The 24,747-nt window shown below is 39.2% G+C and overlaps 1 protein-coding gene across 1 annotated transcript in view; it reads left to right on the top strand.

Moving 5' to 3' along the window:
- Nucleotides 1-3,524: 3,524 nt before the first annotated feature.
- Nucleotides 3,525-24,747, top strand: part of SMC5 (structural maintenance of chromosomes 5) — a 38,708-nt gene continuing 17,485 nt past the window's right edge. Inside the window, exons 1-13 of the mRNA XM_030467795.1 lie at nucleotides 3,525-3,664; nucleotides 4,720-4,861; nucleotides 5,927-5,979; nucleotides 7,222-7,384; nucleotides 9,536-9,670; nucleotides 10,779-10,919; nucleotides 12,700-12,861; nucleotides 16,962-17,033; nucleotides 17,837-18,092; nucleotides 20,052-20,206; nucleotides 21,794-21,907; nucleotides 23,205-23,299; nucleotides 23,490-23,622. Of these exons, the coding sequence (XP_030323655.1) occupies nucleotides 3,651-3,664; nucleotides 4,720-4,861; nucleotides 5,927-5,979; nucleotides 7,222-7,384; nucleotides 9,536-9,670; nucleotides 10,779-10,919; nucleotides 12,700-12,861; nucleotides 16,962-17,033; nucleotides 17,837-18,092; nucleotides 20,052-20,206; nucleotides 21,794-21,907; nucleotides 23,205-23,299; nucleotides 23,490-23,622 (1,635 nt within the window). The 5' untranslated portion in view covers nucleotides 3,525-3,650. The remainder of the gene's footprint in view (nucleotides 3,665-4,719; nucleotides 4,862-5,926; nucleotides 5,980-7,221; nucleotides 7,385-9,535; nucleotides 9,671-10,778; nucleotides 10,920-12,699; nucleotides 12,862-16,961; nucleotides 17,034-17,836; nucleotides 18,093-20,051; nucleotides 20,207-21,793; nucleotides 21,908-23,204; nucleotides 23,300-23,489; nucleotides 23,623-24,747) is intronic.

Below are 24,747 nucleotides of genomic sequence, written 5' to 3' on the forward strand. Positions count from 1 at the left end.
ATGGTTTGGGTTGGAAGGGACCTTAAGGATCATCTCATTCCAATCCACCTGCATGGGCAGGGACACCTTCCACTAGATCAGGTTGCTCAAGGCCCCATCCATCCTTGCCTTGCCCCCTTCCAGGGAGGGAGAGCAGCTACAACTTGCATGGGCAACCTGTTCCAGTATGTTCAACCAGGATGTCACTACCCTCACAAGAAAATTTTTTTTCTAATGTCTAACCTAAATCTAGCCTCTTTAAGTTTTAAACCATTGTCCCATGTCCTCTTGCTACACACCCACAAAAATAAGCCATATTCCAGCATTCTTGTAGGTCCCCTTCAGATACTGGAAGTATCCCTTATACCTTTATACTTCCAGTATAAGGTATATGGTCACATTGGAGCCTCCTCTTCTCCAGGCTGAACAACTCCAACTTCCTCAGCCTGGCTTCACAGGGGAGGTGCTCCAGCCCTCTGATCATTTTACTGGCTCTCCTCTGGACACACTCAAGGAGCTCTATGTCCTTCTTACTCACAAGAGCAGAGTAGAAGCAAGGACTCACTGACAGCTCATGTTAAGCTTCTTGTTCACCGCCACCACCAGGTTCTTCTCCTCAGGGCTGTACACAATCCTTTCTCCTCTCAGCCTGTATTTGTGCATGGGGTTGTCTCCACCCAGGTGCAGAACCTTGCACTTGGCCTTGTTGAACTTCATGCAGTTTGCATAAGCCCACTTCTTGAGCCTCTCAAGGTCCCTCTGGATGACATCCCTTCCCTTCACTGTGTTGACTTCACCACACAGCTTGGTGTCATCAGCAAACTTGCTGAGCGTGCACTACTCCACTCTCCATGTCACCAACAAAGATGTTAAACAGCACTCGTGTGAGTACTGACCCTTGAAGAACACCACTTGTCACATGTTTCCATCTGGAAACTGAGCCATGGATCACAACTCTTTGGATGTAACCATCCAGCCAATTCCTTATCCAATGAGTGGTCCATCCATCAAGTCTGTATCATTCCAGTTTAGAGATCACAATTTTGTGTGGGACAGTGTTGAATGATCCACAGGTCCAGGTGGATGATGCCTGTTGCTCTGCCTTTGTCCACCAAGGCTGAAACCCCATTGTAAAAGGCCACCAAACTGGTCAGGCCAGAGGTGAGACTGATTGAGCCTGTAGTTCCCTGGGTCTTATTTTTCCATTTTTGAAAATGGGGGTTATTTTCCCCCTTTTTACAGTCTGCAGGTACTTCACTAGACTGCCATGACTTTTCAAATATTGTGGACAGTGGCTTTGCAATGTCATCTGCCACTTCTTTCATGAGCCATGGGTGAATCCCATCAGGTCCCATGATCAGCCTTCAGGTTCTTTAGGTGGTCTCAAATCTGCTCTTCATCTACAATCTGAGGCATCTTCCTTTTTCCAGTCCCTGTCTTTGGCTTCTGTAACATCTTAATTGCTGAAGTGTGAATAAATAAACATTTAGCACTCCTCTATATTACTTTGATCTATATTTGTTTTGCTGTTTTCTTGCCATCTTTCCTCCACTGTTTCTGTTTTTTCTCACCTGTATATGTTTTTTCTGCGTTTTGGTCTCCTTCTTAGTTAATGCATATTCTGTGATGTTCCTTTGGTCACTGTTAAGTACCGTGTGTATATTTTGCTGATTTTGTGTTCCCTCTTTTTTCAAGAACTCATCTTGGTTCAAGCACTGACTACTTTGCACCCTTTGCCATGTCCTTTTTTCCAGTTTTTACCAGCTTCATATTCACCAGATGCTGGAAAATGCTTTGTGACAAATTCTGGGAAAACTTGACCTCTTCAGCAGTCTCTAGTGGGAATATGTGGAAATGGTTCCTTAACCTGCTGCCTCATTCTCTTTTGTCTGATAGTTACTGTAACTTAGTGAATCCAACTCTGCCTTTTGGGCCTGGAAGCTTGAGACATAACTGATTCAGAATTCTACAGTTTCAATAAGGAAAAACATTACCAACTAATAGATCAACTAATATTCTGATTAACTAATACGTGATGATACAATTCTGCACTCCATCACACAGCTATTACAAAGCTTTTATAATAAAATTTAGGAATTGCATACTTTCAATTTCATTATCCTTTCCTCTCCATACCACATTGTACTCAGGTGCATTTCTGTGCTTCTTTATTCTTCTACAACACGTCTTCCGGACACAGGCCTGGTGGATAGTCAAGTGGGTTATCCAAAGGGGCTGTCTGGGATCCTGTTGAAGCTGGTACAAAGAGGTCAGCTTCGTTGCTATCTGCAGGCACAACTTTTTCACTGCCCTTTTATCTCCCATCATCTAGCTAAACTCAGTTCAAGGAAGCACCCTGCCCTCAAGCTACTTTATCCTCATTGGCACCAGTCCTGCTATATCCATACCCAAAGATGTTGTTCTGATGTCTTTACTGTGGTAGTCTCAGTCTCTACAGGGTGTTACAGATCAAGTTGCTCAGGTACAAGTGGTCTTGCCTCTACATGCCAAGTATCTTGTCTGTATTGGAAAAACATCTTTCCTTGCAAACAAGTCACTCTAGTTATGCACTGATTCCTTTACGTCAATCCGCTTGAAAGCAGCTTCTGATCTCTGTCTTTCAGCAGTCTGACAGCCTGTGGTTAGTTAGGAGGCCTTGTGCTCTCCACCCGTGGTCTGAGGAAAAAAAAATGAAGTGTGTGGGAAAGGTGTGGCACCTGCAAGTCTCCATGACACTGGTGCTTGCTCTGCCATCAGGGTGCCAAGGTCTCACACACACCCATACCTCTAGGGTGATTTTTAAAGGACGTCTGTCTGTCCTCCCTACAGTCTCCCTGATCACTGAAAATGACAAGAATGCAAGAAAAGTTATTCCAGCTGTTGGGTTTTCTGCTTGTTAATTGTTTTTTTTTTCTTTTTTTTCCTTCGTTTGTTTCGGTTTCTTTTTCGTTTGTTTTGGTTGGTTGGTTTGGGTTTGTTTGTTTGTTTGTTTTTCGTTTGTTTGTTTGTTTGAATGAAAAACATGCAGTTCGCTCTGCCGCAACCCAAGGCTGTCCCCATGAAGCCAGGACACCGGGAGGGTGCCCACCGCCCAGGGCCAACTGCTCGGCTGTGCTGCCACCTCCTGGGAAAGCCGCTACCGCCACTGCCGGTGGGGAGAGCCGTAAGCCTGATCTCACTTATGAGTTGGAATAACCAGAAATTTAGGGAAGGGGGAAAAAAAAAATCACATTTGGGGAACAAAAAAACCAAAACCCCAGAACAATCAGATAACAGAGAACGACAGGCTCCCGTCTCCCCCGTCGGGCAGGCAGAGCGGCTTCCCCCAGCCCTGCCCGGGGAGAGGCAGTGTGAGCCGGAAGCACGGGCCCATCTCGCCACCACCCTCCTCGGCCGCCTAACCAATGAAAAACTGCGTCATGGCTTAGTCCCGCCCCTTGAGCCAATGAGCGCGCTCCTCAGCAGCCCGCCGTTTCCCGCCACCCAATAAGAATGACGCGCTGGCGCTAGGGGCGCGCTGCGAGGAGAAGATGGCGGTTCCACCGCTTCCCCGGTCGCAGCGCAAGTCGAGCTCGGGTGCCTGTCAGTTCCTCCCTGGCGGCAGCCAGCGGGCCGCAGGGAGCGCTGCGGCGTATTGCGACTTCGTGGAGGGCTCTATCGTCAGGATCTTCATGGAGAACTTCTTGTGAGTGGACAGGGGTGGCTCCGGCCGCTGTTAGCTGCGGGCCGCCGTTGGCCGCGGGTGTACTGGCTCTGGGCTGTCTCAGAGGCGGGTCGTGGCTTGGATGGCCGGGCCTGCCTTCCTGCCTTCCTTCCCCCGCCGCTCAGTTTTAAAGGGGTTGCGGGGCTTGGAAGCTGGAGGTCAAGTCGGGAGGGTGAAACTTGGAGTCGCGGGCAGGGGCGCGCTCTCTGCCGCCATCTTGCGCCGTGGTGCCCGGCATGGGAGTCACCCCCGGTTAGCAGGGAGCCTTAAAAAAACCTCTGGAGACCGAGTCGGGTTGGGAGACGGGGTGCGTGAAACGTTTTGTCCCAGGAAGGTAATGTCCTGCTCCGAGCGGTACTTTTGTATCTCGTGTATTGTGTAATACAGTAATGCGAGACCCGTAGGTTCTTAGTGCAGTGTTGGTTCTGTGGGGGGCATTCCCCTGTGGTGGGGTGCCGTGCTGGGTGTATGTGATGACTGATACTTGGTACAATTTAAAACCCCAAACCTACTGGTGTATATACATATATATTTTAATAAGTTGCTGATAACAGGCTAGTATTTCAGGTTCTGGTAGCTCAAGAAAGCTGCTGTGTGATGTATCACTGGAGTTCCACAGACTTCTTGCAGAGCTTGAGAAGTAGGCACTGTGCAGGTTAGATGAGTGAAATCTTTTGTTACTGTGGTGCAGCAGGCAACTGGAACAGACTTCACTTGACAGAATTAAACTTTGTGGGGTTTTTTAATTTTTTAGTTAAATAATGTCCTAGTAAAGTCAACAGAAATTGTCGTGGGTGGATTTCATTATTTATGCTGATACACTTCGAGAGAAGTTGTAGGTACTCGGGCTGGTAAGAATGTATTCCACAGTGTTTTCTTGTAATGTTAGTTCTCTCAGGTTTTACAAAACAGACCTTGAGTATAAGGTCTGCATTGGATGAAATTGTTACAGGTATTGCAACCATAAAGCGGTTCTAAGCAAGTAAATTTTTTTAAGGTGATGTTCGTAAGTTTAAAGGAATTATTGTGCTTTCCAGAACATATGATGCTTGTGAAGTACGCCCAGGTCCCAATATGAATATGATTGTTGGTGCTAATGGAACAGGAAAGTCAAGTATTGTTTGTGCCATCTGCTTGGGACTGGCTGGAAAACCTTCTTTCATAGGACGAGCCGATAAAGTAAGTATGAATTTTTGTAATTCTCATGTTTAATGTGAATTAGATTAAAAGGTCTGCTCAACAGAGGAGGGGAATAAAGACTGTCTTAAGTTATTTGTTTTACTTTTCATAAAAGTAAGGTCTCCAAATTATAGAACAACCGGGTCCAGAAGCAAAGGCTTTTACCAAGGGGGTTTTCCTTAGGTAGTGCTTTGGTTGAATTATGAAATGGGAACATGTGATTTGGATTGGACCTGAGTAGTCTAGAGGTTCTATTTGAAGATGGCTATGTCTTCAGTGAGGTAGGAAAATACCACCTTATGCATAAATAACATTTGGTCAGAAATACCAACTAAAAAGGGGAAAAAAGTTTAAATTTCCAAGCACAATATTGAGTGTGTAGAAATAAAGTATCCTTAATGTATCTGAGAATTTATGTGTAGTCACTGATCTTTGAGTTAAATGGAAGTTGGATGGTTTTGGGTTGTTCTGCCATTACTTCCGTATCTTACTGATGAGATAATGTGTTGACATTATAGTACTTCATGGGATATTTTGGTTGGATGCTGTATGTTTCAATAGATCTTTGGAGCACTGAACCTGGGTACCTCAATCATACATACACTCTGGTTGCAGCAGACTTGAGAAAATGTAAATACGGAGATCGACTGCATGGCAGGCACTGTGTTGGTATTTCTGTTGGCTTTTTATGTTTATGTGTTTTAACACTGTCAGGATTGGCATTTCTGTTAGTGCAGATATTTGATCTTTCACTGGTGTTGCCTTTGTACCCTGAATTCATGATAACTTCTCTCTGTGGGTCTGTTGATTGTAATTCATTCAGTTTTGTAGGGTGAAATTGAGAAATTGTTAACTTGAGAAGGAAATGTTGCTAGTTGATGAGGAAGATTATAGCGACTTTCTTTACTTTCAGTTAGTAGACAGCTAAAATAAATTTTATTTTTCACATTTTTGCTAAAATATCCCATCACAGCAACTCTATTATACAAATACGTATTTTTTTAAGATACTACATTTTAATATACTGTTATTTTGTGATAATAATGTCTGTAATTAATTTTGTAGGTTGGTCTCTTTGTAAAGCAGGGGTGCCTGAAAGGTGTAGTAGAAATTGAACTGTAAGTAGTAAAACTGTTTCCTAATGCCTTTTAATAAGTTATTTCTCCAAACAGCCATTCACATGGTTGTAAAAAAATCATGCAGACTGTATCCTTAACTTGGTGATTTATTTATTTTTTTTTAAATTCAGACTTTAAAAACTAAGCTTAAATAATTACCACACAAGAAATAAGCAGTGATGGCTGGTCTTGATTGCATTTCCTGAAGCATTTTACCTTCTCTTGATGTACAAGGAATATATGGATAAAGATTGATGTATGTGGTGTGTTTATCTTTTGATTACATTTAAGGTTCAGGTGATTCAGATGCAGTCAATGCTACCATCATGATGTAGTGGTTGGAAATTCTTTTTAAAGAAGAAAAGAGGGGAAAAAAAGAGCTAAATTTTAAAACCAGATGTTCTGCCTTCACTTTCTGTCACTGACCCTGCAAGTATGAGTAGCTCCTATACACTCTTACTGAAAAGAATGAGTATTAAATGGGTACTTTTTAATGCAGATTGTAACATAAAGCTGCAATAGCATGGGTGGTTTTGGTAAACCTTGACCAAGTCTGTTTTAGTGAACTAAATAGAGTGAATCAATCAATTCTGAGCTACAGTTAAATTACAATTGGCCACACTGCTCTGCTTATATAAAATGAAAATTGTGTTAAGGAAAGAAGAAACTGGAATGGGCCTTTGAAAAAAATCCTATCCACTTTAGTTCTTGTGAGTAATCAAGTAAGACATTCTTTGGAGACATGGTAAGCAAAGGTTCAGGAGATAGGATGTTGTTCAGGTACAAGTGTGATTCAACAAATACATTTTTTTATTCCCAAATGGAATATATATATGCTGCTTATTGATACAGTTCTGTACATTATGACTTTTTACTTTATTGGCATAGAGTTAGTGTCACCTCCTGCATACCAATTTCAAAACCTACTAAACATCATAATAAGTTTATATAAACTGTTCCTATCTGTAACAATGCTTAAATGGTCATACATTCATCATGATTGTTGTTTGCATAGTAACTGCCTCTGAATTAAGATTTGGAGTAATTCTTGATGTTTTCCCTGTGTGATTATTTAATTGCTGAAGTACCAGATGTTTTCTGAAGTATGAAATAAGAATCTGGTGCTGCTGTCCAGTTAATTTATATTAAATATTTAGATATCTAGAAGTTTTAATTCCAAGTCTAGTATACTATAAGCCTTGTGTTTTCTCAAAAGTATAAACACTTATTTTTATTAATCAGCTTTAAAAATCCCGACAACATCATTATAACACGTGAGATTCAAGTGGTCAACAACACATCGGCGTGGTTTATCAACAGAAAGCCAACAACCCTGAAGACAGTAGAAGAGCAGATTGCAGCCTTAAACATCCAGGTGGACAATTTGTGCCAGTTTCTGCCCCAGGTATGAATGAATTTCAAAAGACAGTGTCTGCAAATGGAATCTTGTGTTCTGAGAAAGTTTTGTTGCTTTGTAGTTTCAGACATTCAATGGTACAGTGAGGATCAGAGCCATAGTGGTGTGGTGGTGTAAGGAAGGACCACCTTTAATGTGTGACCTTTAACGCTCACTGTCGTTGGGTGGTTTTTTGCCTGCTGTCAGTTGAGACTGAGAGACGAGCTGCTGATATTATCCCATGTTGGTGTGGGAGTAACAGTATCAGTCCTGTCTATGCTGCTATCACAGTGTTCTTAAACAACAAATCCATAGGGCAATTTTTATGTGTTGTTAAGATCTAGCACTGTTGCTGTACCTTTATCTGCATGATTTCTGTAGTTCTGTATCCATGACTTTCCTCCTCAATCCCTGTGTGCAGTTCTCTTTGGTTGTATCCAGGAAGTTGCTCAGATCGGGTCCTGCACTTGAGAAGGGCAAGAGTTGTTTGGGTTTCTTTCTCCAGAAAGCATAAAGCAGTCCTACTAAATGGCTCTGCAGTTGCAACTGACGCCTGCTGTTAGACCTTCTTTGGCAGCATCTGTGGCTCAGCAGGTTTTTTGAGCGTTGCATAGGACTTCGCAATATTTAGGATCAAATTGTGTAAGAATAAAATTGTCCTGATGGAAAACGGCTCCTAAAGAACAAAGAAGATTAAACAATACTGTGAGCAGTTTCCGTTTGTGAATCCATGCTTGGGGATGCTGGAATTTGTGTGCAGATAACTTGGTTGCCTCACAGTTTTACCTTAAAAAAAAAACAAGCTATGTCAGGTTCCTTCCTAAGACCTTCACAGTTTGTGTGGATCATCAGGGATTGGTACTAAAAGGAAACTTTGTCAGAGCCTTGCCAACCTTATGTTTATTGGGCTATTTAAGAAGTACATTCAAAAAAACATGCTCAAAAAAATGAAATTAGTATGCTATTGAGGTTTTTTGTTGTTTTCAGTTGTTTGTCTCAATATTTTTTGCTTAGAGGACAACTTTCTGCGTATTTTGCCAACATAACTTTGGTAATTAAATCAGCTTTTTTAATTTAGTACTTGAATGTTAGTTGAGTGAAAGTCAAAACTTACAGCACAGTAATACGTTTGCTATCTGCCCCTGTAGCATTGGAAAGCACACTTGGACTCCAGTCTTGATTTTTGAGCTGTGCCTTTGCCTTGGACAGCAGCAGTGCTTCCAGCCTTAATACTTAATTTCTACCTTGTTTAACTTTTGAGGTTATTGTTAAGAATATGGTGTAATAAAACCTAAAAGTCTGTACTATAAACTGTCTTGTTCAGTAGAATTGTAGCCAGTTCAATAACAGTGAACCAACCCATGTTCTCGCTGCCAGACAGTCAAGATGAGCTAAAGTTTGGTTTAAATCATTCCAGAACTGCTCCCAGAAAACCACATATGAAATCTTAGAAATGTTTAGGGGCATTTGGGTGCTACTCTGAGATACATATACCAGAACAATCTGGAACAGAACTGTAAGTCAGGTGATCTTCATGAGAAAGGGGTCACAGTATTTAAATCCACTATTGCTATATTGCACTGTGTCACGGCTGAGGAGCTTACGTGGACCGAAAACCAGAGGACAGAACTGTTCTCTATTACCCCCCCCCCCCCTTCCCACCCTCCCAAAGGAAGATATAAGGGGAATAAGGACAAGAGTCCTGATGTTGGACATTAAAACTGAAACAGGTTTTCTGGAATAGGTGAAGGGCAGTAACACAAGGAAAAATACACAAATATATATGTACCACCTGATCTTGATGCCGGCAGGGATAGGTGCCTGAGGGTCCCTTGTGGTGGGACCAACTTGGGAAGGGGGTCCATGGCTCTTCCCAGTATCCAAAGGATGTGGATTCTGAAGAGCACGTGTTTAGCTGGTGGTAAAGGAGTACGGGGGAACAGCAGCAAATCAAGGAGCAGGCAAAAGAGCGGGGATGGTGGTCTGCCTGACCACTACAGAGCATGGGCAGGAAATGGGAGGGGATATTGACCCCTCTGTGTTCTCCTCTCTCTCTGGAAACACTTTTCCTTTAGTGCCTCCTACTCAGACTATGACACACTGCTTTAACTAATACTGTATTATTGCAATAGGGTTTTGTTCTGTTGGGTTTTTTTGTAGGACAAAGTTGGAGAATTTGCAAAAATGAGTAAGATCGAGTTGCTTGAAGCCACTGAAAAATCCATTGGTCCCCCAGAAATGTACCACTTTCACTGTGAACTGAAAAACTTCCGGGAAAAGGAAAGGGAACTGGAGGTAAGTGTGAACATCACAGGCAGAGAGCAGTGACTGTAGGAAAATGAACATAAGATTTAACACAATATCTTACACAATCAGAGCATAGTATTTATTTACAAGGTCTTCAAGTAAGTTGATGTTGCCAAATGACACTCGTTTTCTCACAGAATTAATTCACTCTGACACTTGCATGATTATAAACACAAACACATCTGTTCAAGTGTCTGGATGCAGAGGACACATCAGTTCTCTAGGTTTCTGGATGGACAGCTTTTCCGGACAGATCACTCAAGCTTTTTAGAAGTACTCAGCCATTACAGGGTGGTGCCCTTTAATTTTGCTGACTTCAGCTTCTGTAAATTACAGGCAAGATTGTTACTTGCTGTTTGTTTTTCTTTGTTTGGAATGTTAACAGACAAAGAAAAAATGGGAGACTGTATGTAAGAAGCAGCAACTTCCTTATCATCATGGTTTTAGGATGCAGTGTCTTTCCCTGACAGCTGCTTGTAATTCAGTCTTGCAGAGCACACAGATTTAGTGATGCTTGCAGAAGTAAGTGTAACTTGCTGTTACTGCAGGTAGTGGCATCTTGGGAGCAGCATTCTTGGAAAAGTGTCTGTCCTTAGCCATACAGACCATTCTTGTAATCCTTTGTTCTACTTTCTTCTTGTGCTTGTGCATGCATATGCATTTCCACTCTGTACTACATCCATACACCAACTTTAATGTTTCTGTTACAAAGCTCTACAAGACTTTTTGCAAGCATTTTTGCTACTTGTATTTATCAAAACCAGTTATGGTGGTTTAGAAACGTCTAGATTAATGAAAGCTTGAGCTGTAGGGAATAACCTCCTGAGAAAATGAAAAGAAAAAAATGAAAACTCTTCTATTCATATTAAGTTTTCTGTCTAAATTAGATTTTTTTTTTCATGGAAAGTATGTAATAAACAAGCTTAATAACTGGATGGCTATTCCTAGTTGAATTTTCCCCTTCTGTTTACTAGAGTACTAAAATATCCTCTCTAATGTTAAATTTCTGCTTTACGTACAAGCGAGGCGTGAACTATTTCTGAAAAGTGTTTACTGTAGTAGAAACTATAAACTGTGAAAATGTGTATTCTTTTAGAACTTGTGCAGAGACAAAACTAACTCTTTGGAGAAAATGAAGCAGAGGGTTGAGCGTTACAAACAAGATGTTGAGAGATATCATGAGCGCAAGCGCCATATGGACTTGGTTGAGATGCTTGAGAGGAAAAGGCCGTGGGTGGTAAGTTTTTGCTTCTTTCTCAGTATTTTTCTCACCTAACCCATTTTTGTAATACTAGAAATATGCTAAAAGTTTATTTAATATGTTTGACCAAAGTAAGTTGGAACAGCATTGCAGTGACTTGGTGCCAATGCAGCAGGTCTTGAACTACTGTTCTTGGCCCGACTTTTCATCAGAGGCTTGCTTGCTTATGTTGCTGAACTGAAGATGTTGCATAAAAAGTAACTTAAATAGTTACTGCCCATTTAGGAAAGCCAGCAATATAGGTCAAGAGCAGTACTCCTTTTTTTTTTTTCCTTGCAAATACAACTGGCTCAATTGAAGCTGTACCCGGCCAGTTTTGCTTGCTTCTTCCAGCTGTAACTTTTTAGAATGTTGGGAGGGGGGATTGTTTTTCTTTTTTTACAAATTGCTTTTCCTTTTGGTTAATTTAATTTATTAATTCAGGTTTGGTGTGGTGAATGTGAGGAGTCATGGTGAATATAGTTTACCAGTCTCAAAAATAGTGACATTTGAAAAGATGGAACTGTTAAACAGATATGCTTATTTGTTTAAAGGTTACCAAAATACAGGGTCTAATGAAAGTCCTTTTTTCTTAGTGTTAAAGGAATATGCTGTTTAAAAACAAACAAAACAAAACAAACCCACCTCACATATTAACAGTGTCTAAGGGAACTTCATTTCTCTGAAGAAATGACATGGAGTTGTATGCATGTGCATTTGCTTTAACTTTGAAATGTCATACCTTATTTAGAACAGGGCTAAATTTTAAGCCTATTACATCAGCTAAGTGTTAGAGCTTTTTGCTTGTAACTTTGTAGTGGTGGCTACTGATTGATTTCTGCATCATGGAATTACAGCAGCTTTCTTCACATATTTTGGGGCTTTTTAAAAAAAATACTAGGAAGAGAATTCAGAATGAATAGACTGAAATTTGTGGTAATTTGTATGTGTTTGCATGGTGTAATTAAAAAGCTAACTAGCAAAAAGTGGAGTAGATAAAGCAAAGCTAGCTGTTACAGGTAGAGGTTGCATTGAATGTTTATTTTTTTGATCCTCCAAAGCTTGGAATAATCCAGGCAGATGCTCTAAAGCAGGGGCTTTCTTTGGTAGCTGTAATGACTTGTTTAGCCTAAACTGCTTTCTTCCCAAAATTTGCACATTCTTGAAGTGGAAGGTCTTGGCTACCACATTCATTGCCATCTTTTCTCAGGACTGCCTCTCCAGTTAAAACTCCAAGGGTTGTGACTGCTTTGATATTTATGGTATATGGTGGAATGTTTTTTGTTTTCCAAAGTTCTGTTCTGCTCTGTCTGTCCTTGGTTTACTTCAGGGCCATGTCTTACTGCTAATGCTCTAATGCCTTCCTTTTCTTTCAAGTTTTATGTGGTTATTAGCTCCTTACCCTAAGAACTTCTGACTAAGTAGTGCTCTAACTATAGAGATAAGGGGCTAAAGAATTTGGTTTTTCACACCAATCCCGGATGGACTCAGAGGCAAGGTAATTGCAGGCAAATTAGTAATTTCTTTTGCTAGTTGAATTGCATATTATTGAAGAATCATTAAATGTTCGTGCTTTTTCACTGGATATTGAGTGATCCTTCCGTTGCCTAGTCATAGTGAGTTGTAGGAGGATTGCTTACATAGTTGCTCTGATACTGGCATCTCAAAAATATTTTTCTCTTACAACTGATGTACAGTTGAATAAAATGTTAGAGCAGTATAAAAACTGGAATAGAAGACGAAAGCCCTCAATTACTTTACTTTCAATTCTTCTAAGGAATATGAAAATGTTCGTTATCAGCATGAGGAGGTAAAACAAAGCCGAGACCAGGCAAAGGAAGAGCTTAAAGTTCTGAAAGAAAAGCAGGCCCCAATGACAAAAAAAGTCCAAGAAACTGAAGAACACTTTAAGTGTCTGGATGCGAAAATCAGGGATAAGGTAAGTGTTTTAAATCCTCACTTAAGATATGTGTTATTTTAGATGTTCTGCGTGGAGCTTTATAGCTTTATGTAAAGCAATAACCCCTTTCTTTCTAGTGGTCCATAATGCCTTTCAGAAGAAATTTTTGTGAGGTACTTGTGCCCTTGTTTCTCAGTGACTTCTTGTATGTCTGTTCCACTGAAAGCAGCAAAACTCAAGAACTATGTTGTCTTGTTTCTTTTTCAGTAAACCTTTAGTAGAAAAACAAGTCTACACTCTTGGTTTTATAAGAGTGTGCAGATTTTACAATTCTCCATAGAACCTTCAAAAACTTAGGGATAGAATGCTACAGTTTCCATAGGTTAGATACTTATATTGAATTAGTTGCCTAGTTTCGTCTCTTCTGTAGTTTGAGTTTGTGAATGCTCTTTTGGTCTTTTTAAAATAGAGCCTTTTGGCTGTTAGTTGAAGGTAAATTTCAGCTTGTCTAGCCTAAAAGCATTACTTTAATATTTAAACTAATTCCATAAGTAGGGTATAATCTTTTATTAGATGTTAGTCTTCCATCAGTAGTAAATATTCATCTGCACAAGAGAATTCAATGTTTAACCTATCTGTGCCTTACAGCTTTTACTATCTGTTCTTTTTGAATAGCAGCTCTCTTTGGGGATAAAAAAATTACTGTTTCTGCATGGCTAATATGAAAGTACTGTAACCCTCTGCAGGATTTTAACTGTTGTGTACTACTCAGGTTGCAGAAGTCATTCTGTGCCTGGACAGCACAAATTTTTCATGAAAAACCAAAATTAGTAACATGAGTGTTTCTGCGAGTTCAGTTTGAAGATAACTGCTCAAGGGATTTGTTGTGGAGACACTTGAGACACCTGTAGAGAGCAGATGTTGTGAAGCATCTTCTAGAATGAGGGCTGATACTTACGGGGCACTAAGAGCACTGTGAGGTAATATGCTGTCCACGTGCTTTTTTGTAAAGAAAACAGCCACTCTTAACACACAACAAACAAGCAAATGAACAAACCAACCATCACTACAAAAAAAAAACCCCTCCACAAAACTGAAAAAACAAAATAAAAAATCAACAATAAAAAACCAGTGTTTGTTCGTACTGCTGTTTTGGTTGTATTTAAACTGTACCAGGAAATATTACTGAACTAGGTTAGAAGAAAGTCTTCATTGTGAAAGTGGTCGGACACTTGAACAGGTTACCCCAAATCATTGTAGCATTGTCTTAACAGATGGATTGTTTGTGGTGGTTGTGTTGGTGATGGACTGCAAGAGTTTATTGTGATGTGAATCAAAATACCTACATGTTTTAAAATACTGCAGATTTACTGAAGTGGGCTTTCCTTGAGTGTGGTTAGGGTTTTTTGTTTGTGTGGTGGGTTTGTACTTCTTCAGAGTAAAGTCAGCAGCTCAAAACTTGAAGTTAAATTTCATGATTGTAATGTATGTTAATGAATTTGTATTCCTAACCAATAAAATTCAGAATTAAACTGAGAAAGAAGTGAATATGAGGCTAGACAAAGCAGTTGAGACATGTAATTTTCCACTGTTTGTGTGAACAAAACAAGGCCCTAACGAGACTAACTTCTGTCTCAAAGATAATTAAAAGTGTAGGTCTTGTTCTTAAAACAAGGCACTGCCAAGGCCAACTACGCACCAAAAGAATGTGAACATCTGCACAAGGAGAACATAAAGATGTCACAACCAGCAGATAAGGGGAAAGTTATGGCTAGGGTCTGATATAATGAAGTCAGCGAAATCAAGAAAAGTAAAAAGTTCAAGCTTGAGGAAGACTTCTTACTTCATCTAAAGACCCCCTGATATCTCCCCTAAAGAGGACTCTGCCTAGACTCCGCCCAGACTCCACCTATCATGAATATTATGACATAATGTAATCCCTATGAATATGTGTGTAAACCCACCTCCTTTTGAATATTCGTAGAATTGTAATCAATAAAAGGTATCCGAGAGTTTTAGATTTCTGCATGAGTGGAGTGGAGACTCCCCATGCACCCAGTGCTGTTTTGCTTACTGCAATCTCAATTTTATTAATTAAACCATTAACAGAATATTGAGTCATTTTTAACAATGATGCATTAAGGTCTTTCAGACTTGTGAAGTACTAAGCTTTGTTTTTACCACTTGGTGTTATGCTGCTAGGTTTTACTCCTATCTTGGAGTTTAATTAGTGTTACACATTTTTTAAAACAGGGAAGATTTCTACTGCACCATTGCTGCCACAATTCATAGAAATATTTCACTATATTAATACAAAAGTTTTACTCTGTTTTACAGGGAGCATTTTAGTTTTAACATGCAGGCAATGTTCAGCATAGGCTACTTGCTATAGAATTGTGGAAAAAAAATGGAAAGAATATACTAGCTGATCAACTCATGCTCTTGAATCAAGCATATTTTTCTTCTCAATCTAAACCTGTAGAGTAAGGCTTTCACACAATAAATGTTCACAAGCTTAAGTGTATGCTGCAGTGGTGTTCAACTTGGGCTCAAAGAATGAATTACATATGTTCTGTTGTACAATAATCCAGAAGCCAAAGAGAAGGAAAGAAGGAAGGGTTCTACATTTGAAATAAATAATTGATGGAAGATATTCTAATACCTGAGGTATTGCTTTCCAGTGGTTATTTACCACTGTATAATTGTGAAGTATAGCTGATGGTATGATGTATATAATAAGACGTTTCCAAATCTAATTTAAGTGATTTAGTATTCCATCTTGAATGTATTCAATACCTCCTTAGTTGGGTTATGAAAGCAAAGTTCTTTTGAAGGAAAATCAGTGCTGCTTGCACTGTCAGGAAGTGGATTTGACCTAAGGCAAAACCTGAAGGCTTTTAAGCACTATACCTTTAAAGTGGCTTGAATTATACCTGTGTTAGTTCTTCTCTTTTTCGTAGATACTGCTTGAGTTTACTGTAACTTAAAATCTATCTTTCTGCATTCAAGACTAAGTATTTCACAGATAATTATTCTGTATGCCAGCAGGAGTAGATTAATTATTAGTTTTATTATACAGTATAACTGTACTTTTTTTTGCAAAAATGTTTCTTTTCAAGCCAGATTCCAATTTCGCAGTTGGCACTTTTTGTTGGCCAAAAGCCAGGTGTCAGGGATCTTGTCTGGAATGAGCTGAGCTGAAAGTAAAGGCAGAGTTAAATCTAGGAAGAAATTAAGGTGTCAGACCACAGTGTAACTGTTATTTTCTTGTCTCAGTTAACAACCTTTTAAGGATTTTGAGAGACTTAAGAATCTCTAAAAATGTGTGCTTTGACTGTGCAGAACATATGTAGATTCTGAAAAGCAAGCAAAATCACCCCATTTTGTTGGAAAAGGTTGATAAAATTGTGTGAGTGAAAACTAGAATAGATTCGGGTTTAGGCGCTTAGAAGGCATTTGACCAAATGGACTATGCAATGCAATTTTTTTTAGGAATATTTGACAGCACAAAGTGGTGTGTTACTGTTGTACCATGAAAACCGTAAAGACAGTTGCTTACTAATCTGTTCTGTAAGACGAATATATAAACTTATGATAGCTGAAAATATAATCACAGAGTGGTTTGGGTTGGAAGGGACCTTAAAGATCATCTTGTTCCATCTCCAAGGTTGCTCCAAGCCCCATCCAACCTAGCCTTGAACACTTCCAGAGAGGAGGCATCCCCAGCTTCCCTGGGAAACCTTTGCCAATGTCTCACCTTTCACACTGAAGAATTTCTTCCTAACATCTAACCTGTATCTGTTTCCTTGCAGTTTAAAACTGTTGCCCCTTTTGCAGTCATTACTTGCCCTTGTGAAAACTTTTTCTGTCATGCCTGAATCTGCAGATCTGTAGCTGAATGGTTGTGTACAGTTACTGTGGTGAACAGTGTCATTACTCAGCTCTTAACAAACTACTGAAAATTTACATGTTACAGGTACAAGTAAGAATAATAAGAAACTAGTTAGTTTGATTTTGACAGTAATAAAATGTGGAATAAATGCTTAGCTACACATCTACAGGATGTTCTTTAAAATATGGCTACTTTCTACAGATATGACATTTATTAATATCAGATTCAAATACCTTACTGTTTGCAGGCATCTGAAATCAAGGAAATTTCTCAAAAATGTAAACAGAAGCAAGATGCTTTGGAAATGAAAGATAAACAAGTAAGTCTTTATTTGTGATGTTTGTTGTTTCTTTGCTAAAGTATTAGATGTCATTACTAGCCATAGCATATGCTGCATTCAGGTGGAATACTACTACTTAAGTTCTGCAGTTAAACACAGATATGGATTTTTTTTTTTCTTGTTGGCTCATCTCTTAGTGGAGAAGAAAATTTCTCTGAAGAGCCTGCAAGTGCTTGCACACTTCACTCCTCCAGTACTCACTGAATCTTTAAAACTTCCATTAGTCAAATGGGTATTGCTAAGTGATGTGTGTATGGTATATAAAATCAGTCCTTATATATTCTATTCCATATGCTAGAGTTTCTGCTTCTGTTAAGGGAATATATCTATTAAAAACAAAACCAAAAAACAGGTTATGAAACTGTCACAGAACTTCACCTAAGTACTCAGTCAAGAAATGCATAGGTTTAATGTGTAAGGGTACACAGGCAATGTTGCATGTTATGTTTTTGCAATAGGTTTTATGCAATATTAGATTAACTTTAAAATGTGCTAAGAAAGGTATTAAGCTTTAAGTCTCTGCTTTTTTAAAAAATAAAGGAACTTAAAAAATCTATTTAGAGATTTGATTGTATTTTTGCTTCAGTGTTCCTATATCTTAAATTCTTGTCAGTTCTTCAGTTGTAGTAGGGCTTTTGGAACTGTTAGCAGAATGTTAGTTTCAGTGCTTGGTTGCATGGGCATTGCAACCAGTGCAATAATACCAGTTGTACAGATATTGTGATTATTTGCTATAGGTTTTGTATACTAAACTTTTAATGTTGCGATTACTCAATTCTTAGATTGAAGAAATTCATCAGGCTTTAAGAATGAAGAAAGATGAAGAAATGGACAGGCAGAGAAAAATACATAATACTCACAAGATAATAGAGGAGTGGAAGAATGAACTCAGCTCAATGGCAGCCAGTGAGAATCTTCAGCCTCAAATTGATGCTATTAATACTGATATGAAAAAATTACGAGAAGAAAGGGACAACATTGAGAGTGATATCAGTGATCTAAAAGCAGAGAAAAGGAACCAAGAGGGGGAAATGACAAGTAAGTTATTTGGGGCTTGGTTTGTTGATTTTTTTTTTCTCTTTTTTTAAATGACTGTACAGAAGCTACTTGTTGCCCTGCTTACTGAAGTAGTTTTCCTCAAGCCTCATAGCTTAAATGCATAGTATCTTAAATGTATAGCAGTCCTCCTGTCTGTTAACACTTTGATTGGAAGGAACAGAAACCACTGTCAAAAAGAACAAGATTCAAAAGTCATAACTGACCTTAAACTATTGCTCCAAAAAATAAGTTTACTCTGATCTTTGGGTAGGGAGGCTTTACTAGGTTAGTGTTTTTCATTAGTAGATGTCAGTGTCTACTGTCAGCAGGATAAAAAAGCAAACATGAAGCAGAAGTAAGTTTGCATTGAAGATGCAGTGTTTAAAATTATCACAGAAGCATCTGTGTTGGAAAGAACCTCTGAGTTCATCAAGTCCAAGCCTTAATTCACCACCATTGAGTGCCACATCAGTCTCTTCTTAAAAAACCTTCAGGAATGGAGAATCTGTCACTTCCCTGGGCAGCTCATACCACTCTCTGATCACCCTCTCTGTAAAGAATTTTTTCGTAATATCCAACCTAAACGTCCCCTGGCAGAGCCTAAGCCCATGCCTTCTTGTCTTACTGATGGCTGCCTGGGAGAAGAGACCGACCCCCCCTGCCCGGCTCTCACCTTCTTTCAGGGAGTTGTAGAGAGTGATGAGGTCTCCCCTGAGCCTCCTCTTCTCCAGACTGAACACCCCAGCTCCCTCAGCCCTTCCTCACAGGACTTGTGCTGGATCCCTTCACAGCCTCCTTGCTCTTCTCTGGACCTGCTCCAGCACCTCAATCTCCTTCCTGAACTGAGGGGCCCAGAACTGGACACAGGACTCAATCTGTGGCCTCACCAGCACTGAGTACAGGGGCAGAATCCCTTCCCTGGACCTGCTGGCCATACTGTTCCTGATCCAGGCCAGGATGCCATTGGCCTTCTTGGCCACCTGGGCACACTGCAGGCTCATGTTCAGCTTCCTGTCAATCCAGACTCCCAGGTCCCTTTCTGCCTGGCTGCTCTCCAACCACTCTGTGCCCAGCCTGGACCTCCCCATGGGGTTGTTGTGGCCAAAGTGCAGGACCCGGCACTTGGCCGTGTTAAACCTCATCCCATTGGAATCAGCCCAACTCTCCAGTTTGTCCAGGTCCCTCTGCAGAGCCCTCCTGCCTTCCAGCTGATCCACACTCCCCCCAGCTTAGTGTTGTGTGCAAACATTTGACAGTATGTTAGCTACTGGTGCTGCTTTTGTCCTTTCTGGATCATAAATTCACTTACAATAGCCTAGGATTTACAATTAGTTATTTAAAAAACAATTTAAAAATTACAGCTTTCATGGTATGTGTTTGTATGTATTCCCGTGAGTTTAGTACATTTGCACCTATCTGTCTGGAATGTGCCATAAAATCCAAGAAGAAACTGAGGTACAGAGAGACCGGGTGACCTTGGGAAGCGGGCAGTATATATTTCACATTGGGAGGCACAGAAAGTATTCACTCTATTTCTCCAGATCATCAAATGCTTTTTGCACGTTCTCATGCGTTTCATTTTCTGCAAGCATGAAATGACAAACACATTTCCTGTTACTAGTCTCACTGCCTCTTTCCTCTTAGGATGTTTTTGGTTTTAAATACAAAGGTGGAACAAGTTTTAACAAGATAATGTTAGGATTAAAGTCCTGTATTGTTACTATGCTTATTATGTTATAATTTATGTCAGTCTAAATTTTATTTTAGATTTTAAGCTTTATTAGTTCTTAAGATTCCTTTAGGATAAGCATCATCTTGATTGTGGGAATAGAAACTGCTTAATTCTTGTATCTCTGGACAGCCTTGTGGCTGCAATGTCATAGCCAGTAATACTGGAGAATGCTAGTTATAATGTGTACTTGCTGTGGATTCTGTTTAAGAAACTGCCTTAAATTACAGGAATAATTGACCGCCTTGGACAACTTAGTAATATAATGAATATGAAGGAAGAGATACTTAAAGGGAGATTCCGAGACACACATACTGCTCTTATGTGGCTAAGAAAGAATAGAGACAAGTTTAAAAAAAAAGTTTGCGAACCCATGATGCTTGAAGTAAGAAAATTTACTTGCATATCACTCTAACCAGCTGGTCTTTTTTATATTTATACCTTGCAAGACTTCAAGAATTACTTTCATACTTTCAGGACACCTTGAAATAAGCTGCCAGTTACATTCAGGATACATTAGCATAGCAAATGATCTGTAATATTAATTCCATAGGCATTGTAGTAATTAATACTCAACGTGGAGTAAGATGGAGTGGTTTCTTCCCCTTCCCTCCTTTGTACTTTGTTAAGGTGCCAATTGCAGATTTCCTCTGAAGTACATCCAGTTATTTAGACTTAGGTTGGTTTTATTTGCTGCTTAAAAAAAGGCAGTTGTAGTTCCAATTGAAAACCTCCCCTTAATGTGCAGCCCACCCAGAAGCAGTTACAGCATGTCACAATGATCCTTAGGTGTTCCTGTGATTTGCTTTGAACACAAACACCTAATCTGTGCCTCATTCTCTTTTTGTGTTTTGGTTCAGCAAACACTATGATAGCTAGGAATAGCAAGGCTACATTTTGGTTCAATTTTTGTGTTTTCTGGTGCATTCCCCCACCATTACCCCAACCTTGTGCAACATGTGTTCTGTGTGAGGTGAAGAGCACAATGCTACCCTTCCTCCTCAGAATCAAAAGCTTATTTTAGTGGTATATGGCTACAGCTTAAATCAATTAAATATTCAGTATTTGTATACCAATTCTTATGCTTTGTGCATATACTATAATTACTCAAAATTACTTTTGTTTAGTATAAAATAGCAAGTATTTCCTGTTATTACCAGAACTTCCAGTTCTTCCTGGAACATCACATCAAGTTAATTTTAAAAATACCTTAAGAGGAGTTGCTTTTATATTAAGGCCCATTGACCTTTGTATAATCCACTAATGTCTGATTGTTTTCTTTGATATAATATAAATTAATCTCATATACTTACAAATTATAGCTTTCAGATTAGTATAAAGTGTATCCCCAGCCTACAGCTAACTTGAGTTTATTAAATTGTGTAATTTCACCATGCTTGTCATGTATAGTGACATAATGTCTAGTGGCTAGTGAGAGTGGATTTCTAAAATTTTAAGAATTTGACTAAAATTCCGTCAATCTGTGAATCTCTGCCTTTCTAGACCTTCATAATTCCATATTTGTATTTGGTGATATTCACTGTGTCCAAGTCAAAGTGAATTGCATATGAGTAATCAGCTTGTGGAGTGTGGTATCCGATGCTTTCTATTCCTTGGGTGTCTAAGTAGTGAGATAGATGTAGTAGTACTGTAGCAGAGCCACTAGACTTGAGATGGTGATCATTGCAGTGGTAACGTTAGGGTAGAGCAGAGGAGAGGGGGAAGGTGATGATGGAGATAATTGCTCCAAGAACACTGAGAGGATATGGATGGCTAAAATGTAAACACAAATGACCTATGAATACTGTAGGTTTCTTCCCAAGAAAGACAGGGAATAGGTCTTTAAAGATATATAAACATTGTCTTTGTTTTCATTAATAGGCTTGGATATCATCTGACTACTTAAAATGTTTAAGGGAGGTGTGTTAAGTCCAATTGTAATAATCACTTTCTCTTTAAATTTCTCTATCAGATCAATATGAAGGACAGTAAACATGCTAAATATGTTGAAAATCACATTTCGGCCAGTGACATGAAGGCTTTTGTTTTTGAGAGCCAAGAAGATATGGAAATGTTTCTTATGGAGGCAAGTAGGCACAAATTTAAAAAATGTATTAAATACTGATGTATAAACCCTAAACTCTGGAGTTTACCAAGTAAGTTTGAGTTCAAGTTTTGATTGGCAGGACCAGCACAATAGCTGTTAAAAAGTATTCAGACATTTACTTCTGGATTAAGGCTTTCTTCACAAGTAAGATTTTTTAATTTTTTTTTTAAGCCTAGATGAATTGGAGGAATGTAGAACTATTAAGTAAATCATTCTTTTTAGAAATAAGTTTTTTCTTCTTTGATAAGGCAGTAGTTGCTTAAGGAGAAGAGACTGTGCACAGGAAATTGACAAGCAGGAAGATCCAAATTTAGTAGCAAGCTTTTTCAGTGCCTCCTAACTCAAGAGTCAAGAGGGCATCTTTTGTGAGAAGACAACAGTCCAAGCAGCAAATCAGGCTTCTATTTTCTTGATATTCCCGTTTCCTGGAGCAATGAGAAGATTATTTCCCTTTGAGAGCCAGCCAGATGATGCAGAAGAAAAAAGCCACAAGATGTGGCATTAACTGTCACAATGCATTCCAGCTACTGTCTGTGGATAGTGTGATTAATGACAAACTGTCTTGCAGTTTTTTAGATCTGTTCACAGAAGTTAGCCATTTTTGTATGTGTGAGCAGTAGTTGTATTATCTGTGGTTCTTGAGTCTTGTATTGCCTTCTTGGTTGTGGAACTCAGTGGCAGCTCTTCAGGCTGTCCACGAGCTGGCCCAGGAGCATTTCTATATTTTAAAGCGGATAACTTTCAGTAGAACAGTCCCAGGCACCTTTTGCTGGTAAAAGGAAAATAGTTAGATTGCCCTCCTCCCATTTCATATTTGTTATCCTTATCTTACAGAAACATGTACATTGTGGCCCTGATTTTGTCCTATTAACCAGCTTAATTAAGCTTTCATTTGCATCCTCACTCTTTACTGTTCTGTTAGGATCAGAGCCTCTGTGTCAGTGGTCTGCCTTTATCTGTGAAAAACAGACATACAGCCTGAAAGAGGGGTCTTCCTTATTACACCCACTTCCCCACTTTAGCTATTTAGATGGAGCACCTGTCTCAGGATTTGTTTGTCTGCTTTTGTTTTCTCTAGTGCATAGTATTGTCATGGAGAAACTTTAACTGAGCTTTTCTTTTGGAGAAGTCAGTGATCCTGAGCCAGATTGCGATTTTTGTGGGTTCTTCCAGAGGTTTTCTGTTTAAAGTAATCCTAGTTCTCTAAATCGAGAATAAAAACTTGATTTTTATATAGTGAATTTTTACCAAATAACCTAACGTAGTTTTTACTTAGATGCGCGATCATCAAAAGCTGAGAGTGAATGCTGTGTGTGCTCCTGCTGCCTCATGTGCTGAGAGCTTACCTACAAGACCTATTGAAGAACTGCAGTACGTATCAGTGGGTGATGGTTTTAAATACAGTGTTTGAGTGTTATTGCTGTATGTTAGAATTTTCCATACAAATCAAATTTTTAGCAGTCCAGTTCTGGATTATGGTGACTTCTTTCTGACCTGTCAGTAACTGCAGCATGCTTACCTGCCAAATATTATTTGTGATGCTTTTTTTTCTCTTCTTCAGCCGATATGGATTCTTCTCATATTTACGGGAGTTAATTGATGCTCCTCATCCAGTGATGAGTTATCTTTGCTCCCAGTACCGTATTCATGATGTCCCTGTGGGAACAGAGAGGACCAGAAACATGATTGAACGGGTGAGATGTCCGAAATGGCACAAGCAAACCTGTGATGTAGTTGTATTTTGTAAATTCTTTGAAAAGTTAATGTAGAGGTGAAAAAAATTGCTTTAGCCTCTTATTTATCCTTTACAAGTGGGAAGATGCGCACAAACGTACTGCAAGACATTTTAACAAATGCAGTCAATCTTGTACAGGACTTCACAGAAAATTAAATTGATCTTTTACCTGCATGCTGTTCAAAATCAGTTACTTGAATTTGTTTTATCACAATAACTTCTGTATTAAGTGCCTGATATATTCTGGGCAAAATTTTAGTCAAACTGTTAATAGTAGATAACAGTGCTGACCTCTTGTGTTTAAAGCACCAAGCATGACCTGCTTGTTGTTTGGTTGGGTTTTTTGATGATTCAGTCAGAACTGATATGATAAGTAACGTATAAACCTTTTGGGTCCTTAGAAGTAGACTAAGTTACCACTAGGAGTAATCTCTGTACCTTAGTCTTACGTGTTTTGTAAACTCATTGCTGCTTTATAATGAGTAACATGTGACAGTTCAACTGAAATCCTTATTCACTTCCCTGTCTATGCTTAACATCTGTCTGTGCTGTGCAGGGAGTGAACTCTTCTTTGAATCCAGAAGACTACTCAGAATTCTCTGAGAAAATTAGCTGTTGTTTTTTTGAGAAATTCAGACTTCGCAAATTCATTTTTTTAGGATTGATACTCCTTGTTTCTGTTGTCTGTGTTTCTGAGGCTTTAAGAGTGAGGAAGAAGGAAGTAAAAATGGAGGGTGTCCTAGATGAAAACGTCTTCTAAGCATTTTCATATTTAAACTGCAGTTCTTCTGCCACTTTTTGCTTATCAGCTGATAATTACTTATTAGATACTCCCTCCTCTACAGAGCTCTAGGCATCAAATAAAACACTGCTAGGGACAGATTCTTAATATGTTGCACATTGCACTTAGTTCAGCTATGTAGCTTTTCCTTTGTTTTAATTTTTGATAGTAAAGTGCATTGTTTACAACATTTCATTTCACATATGCCAGAAAAACTGTTAGCTTAAAAGGAGACAGGTTTCATACAGCTGAGCATGTGTAAAAACGACTAGGATGGCAATCTCATCAACCACAATCTGAGCT

This window comes from Calypte anna, chromosome Z (assembly GCF_003957555.1).
Source record: "Calypte anna isolate BGI_N300 chromosome Z, bCalAnn1_v1.p, whole genome shotgun sequence".
NCBI lineage: Eukaryota > Metazoa > Chordata > Aves > Apodiformes > Trochilidae > Calypte > Calypte anna.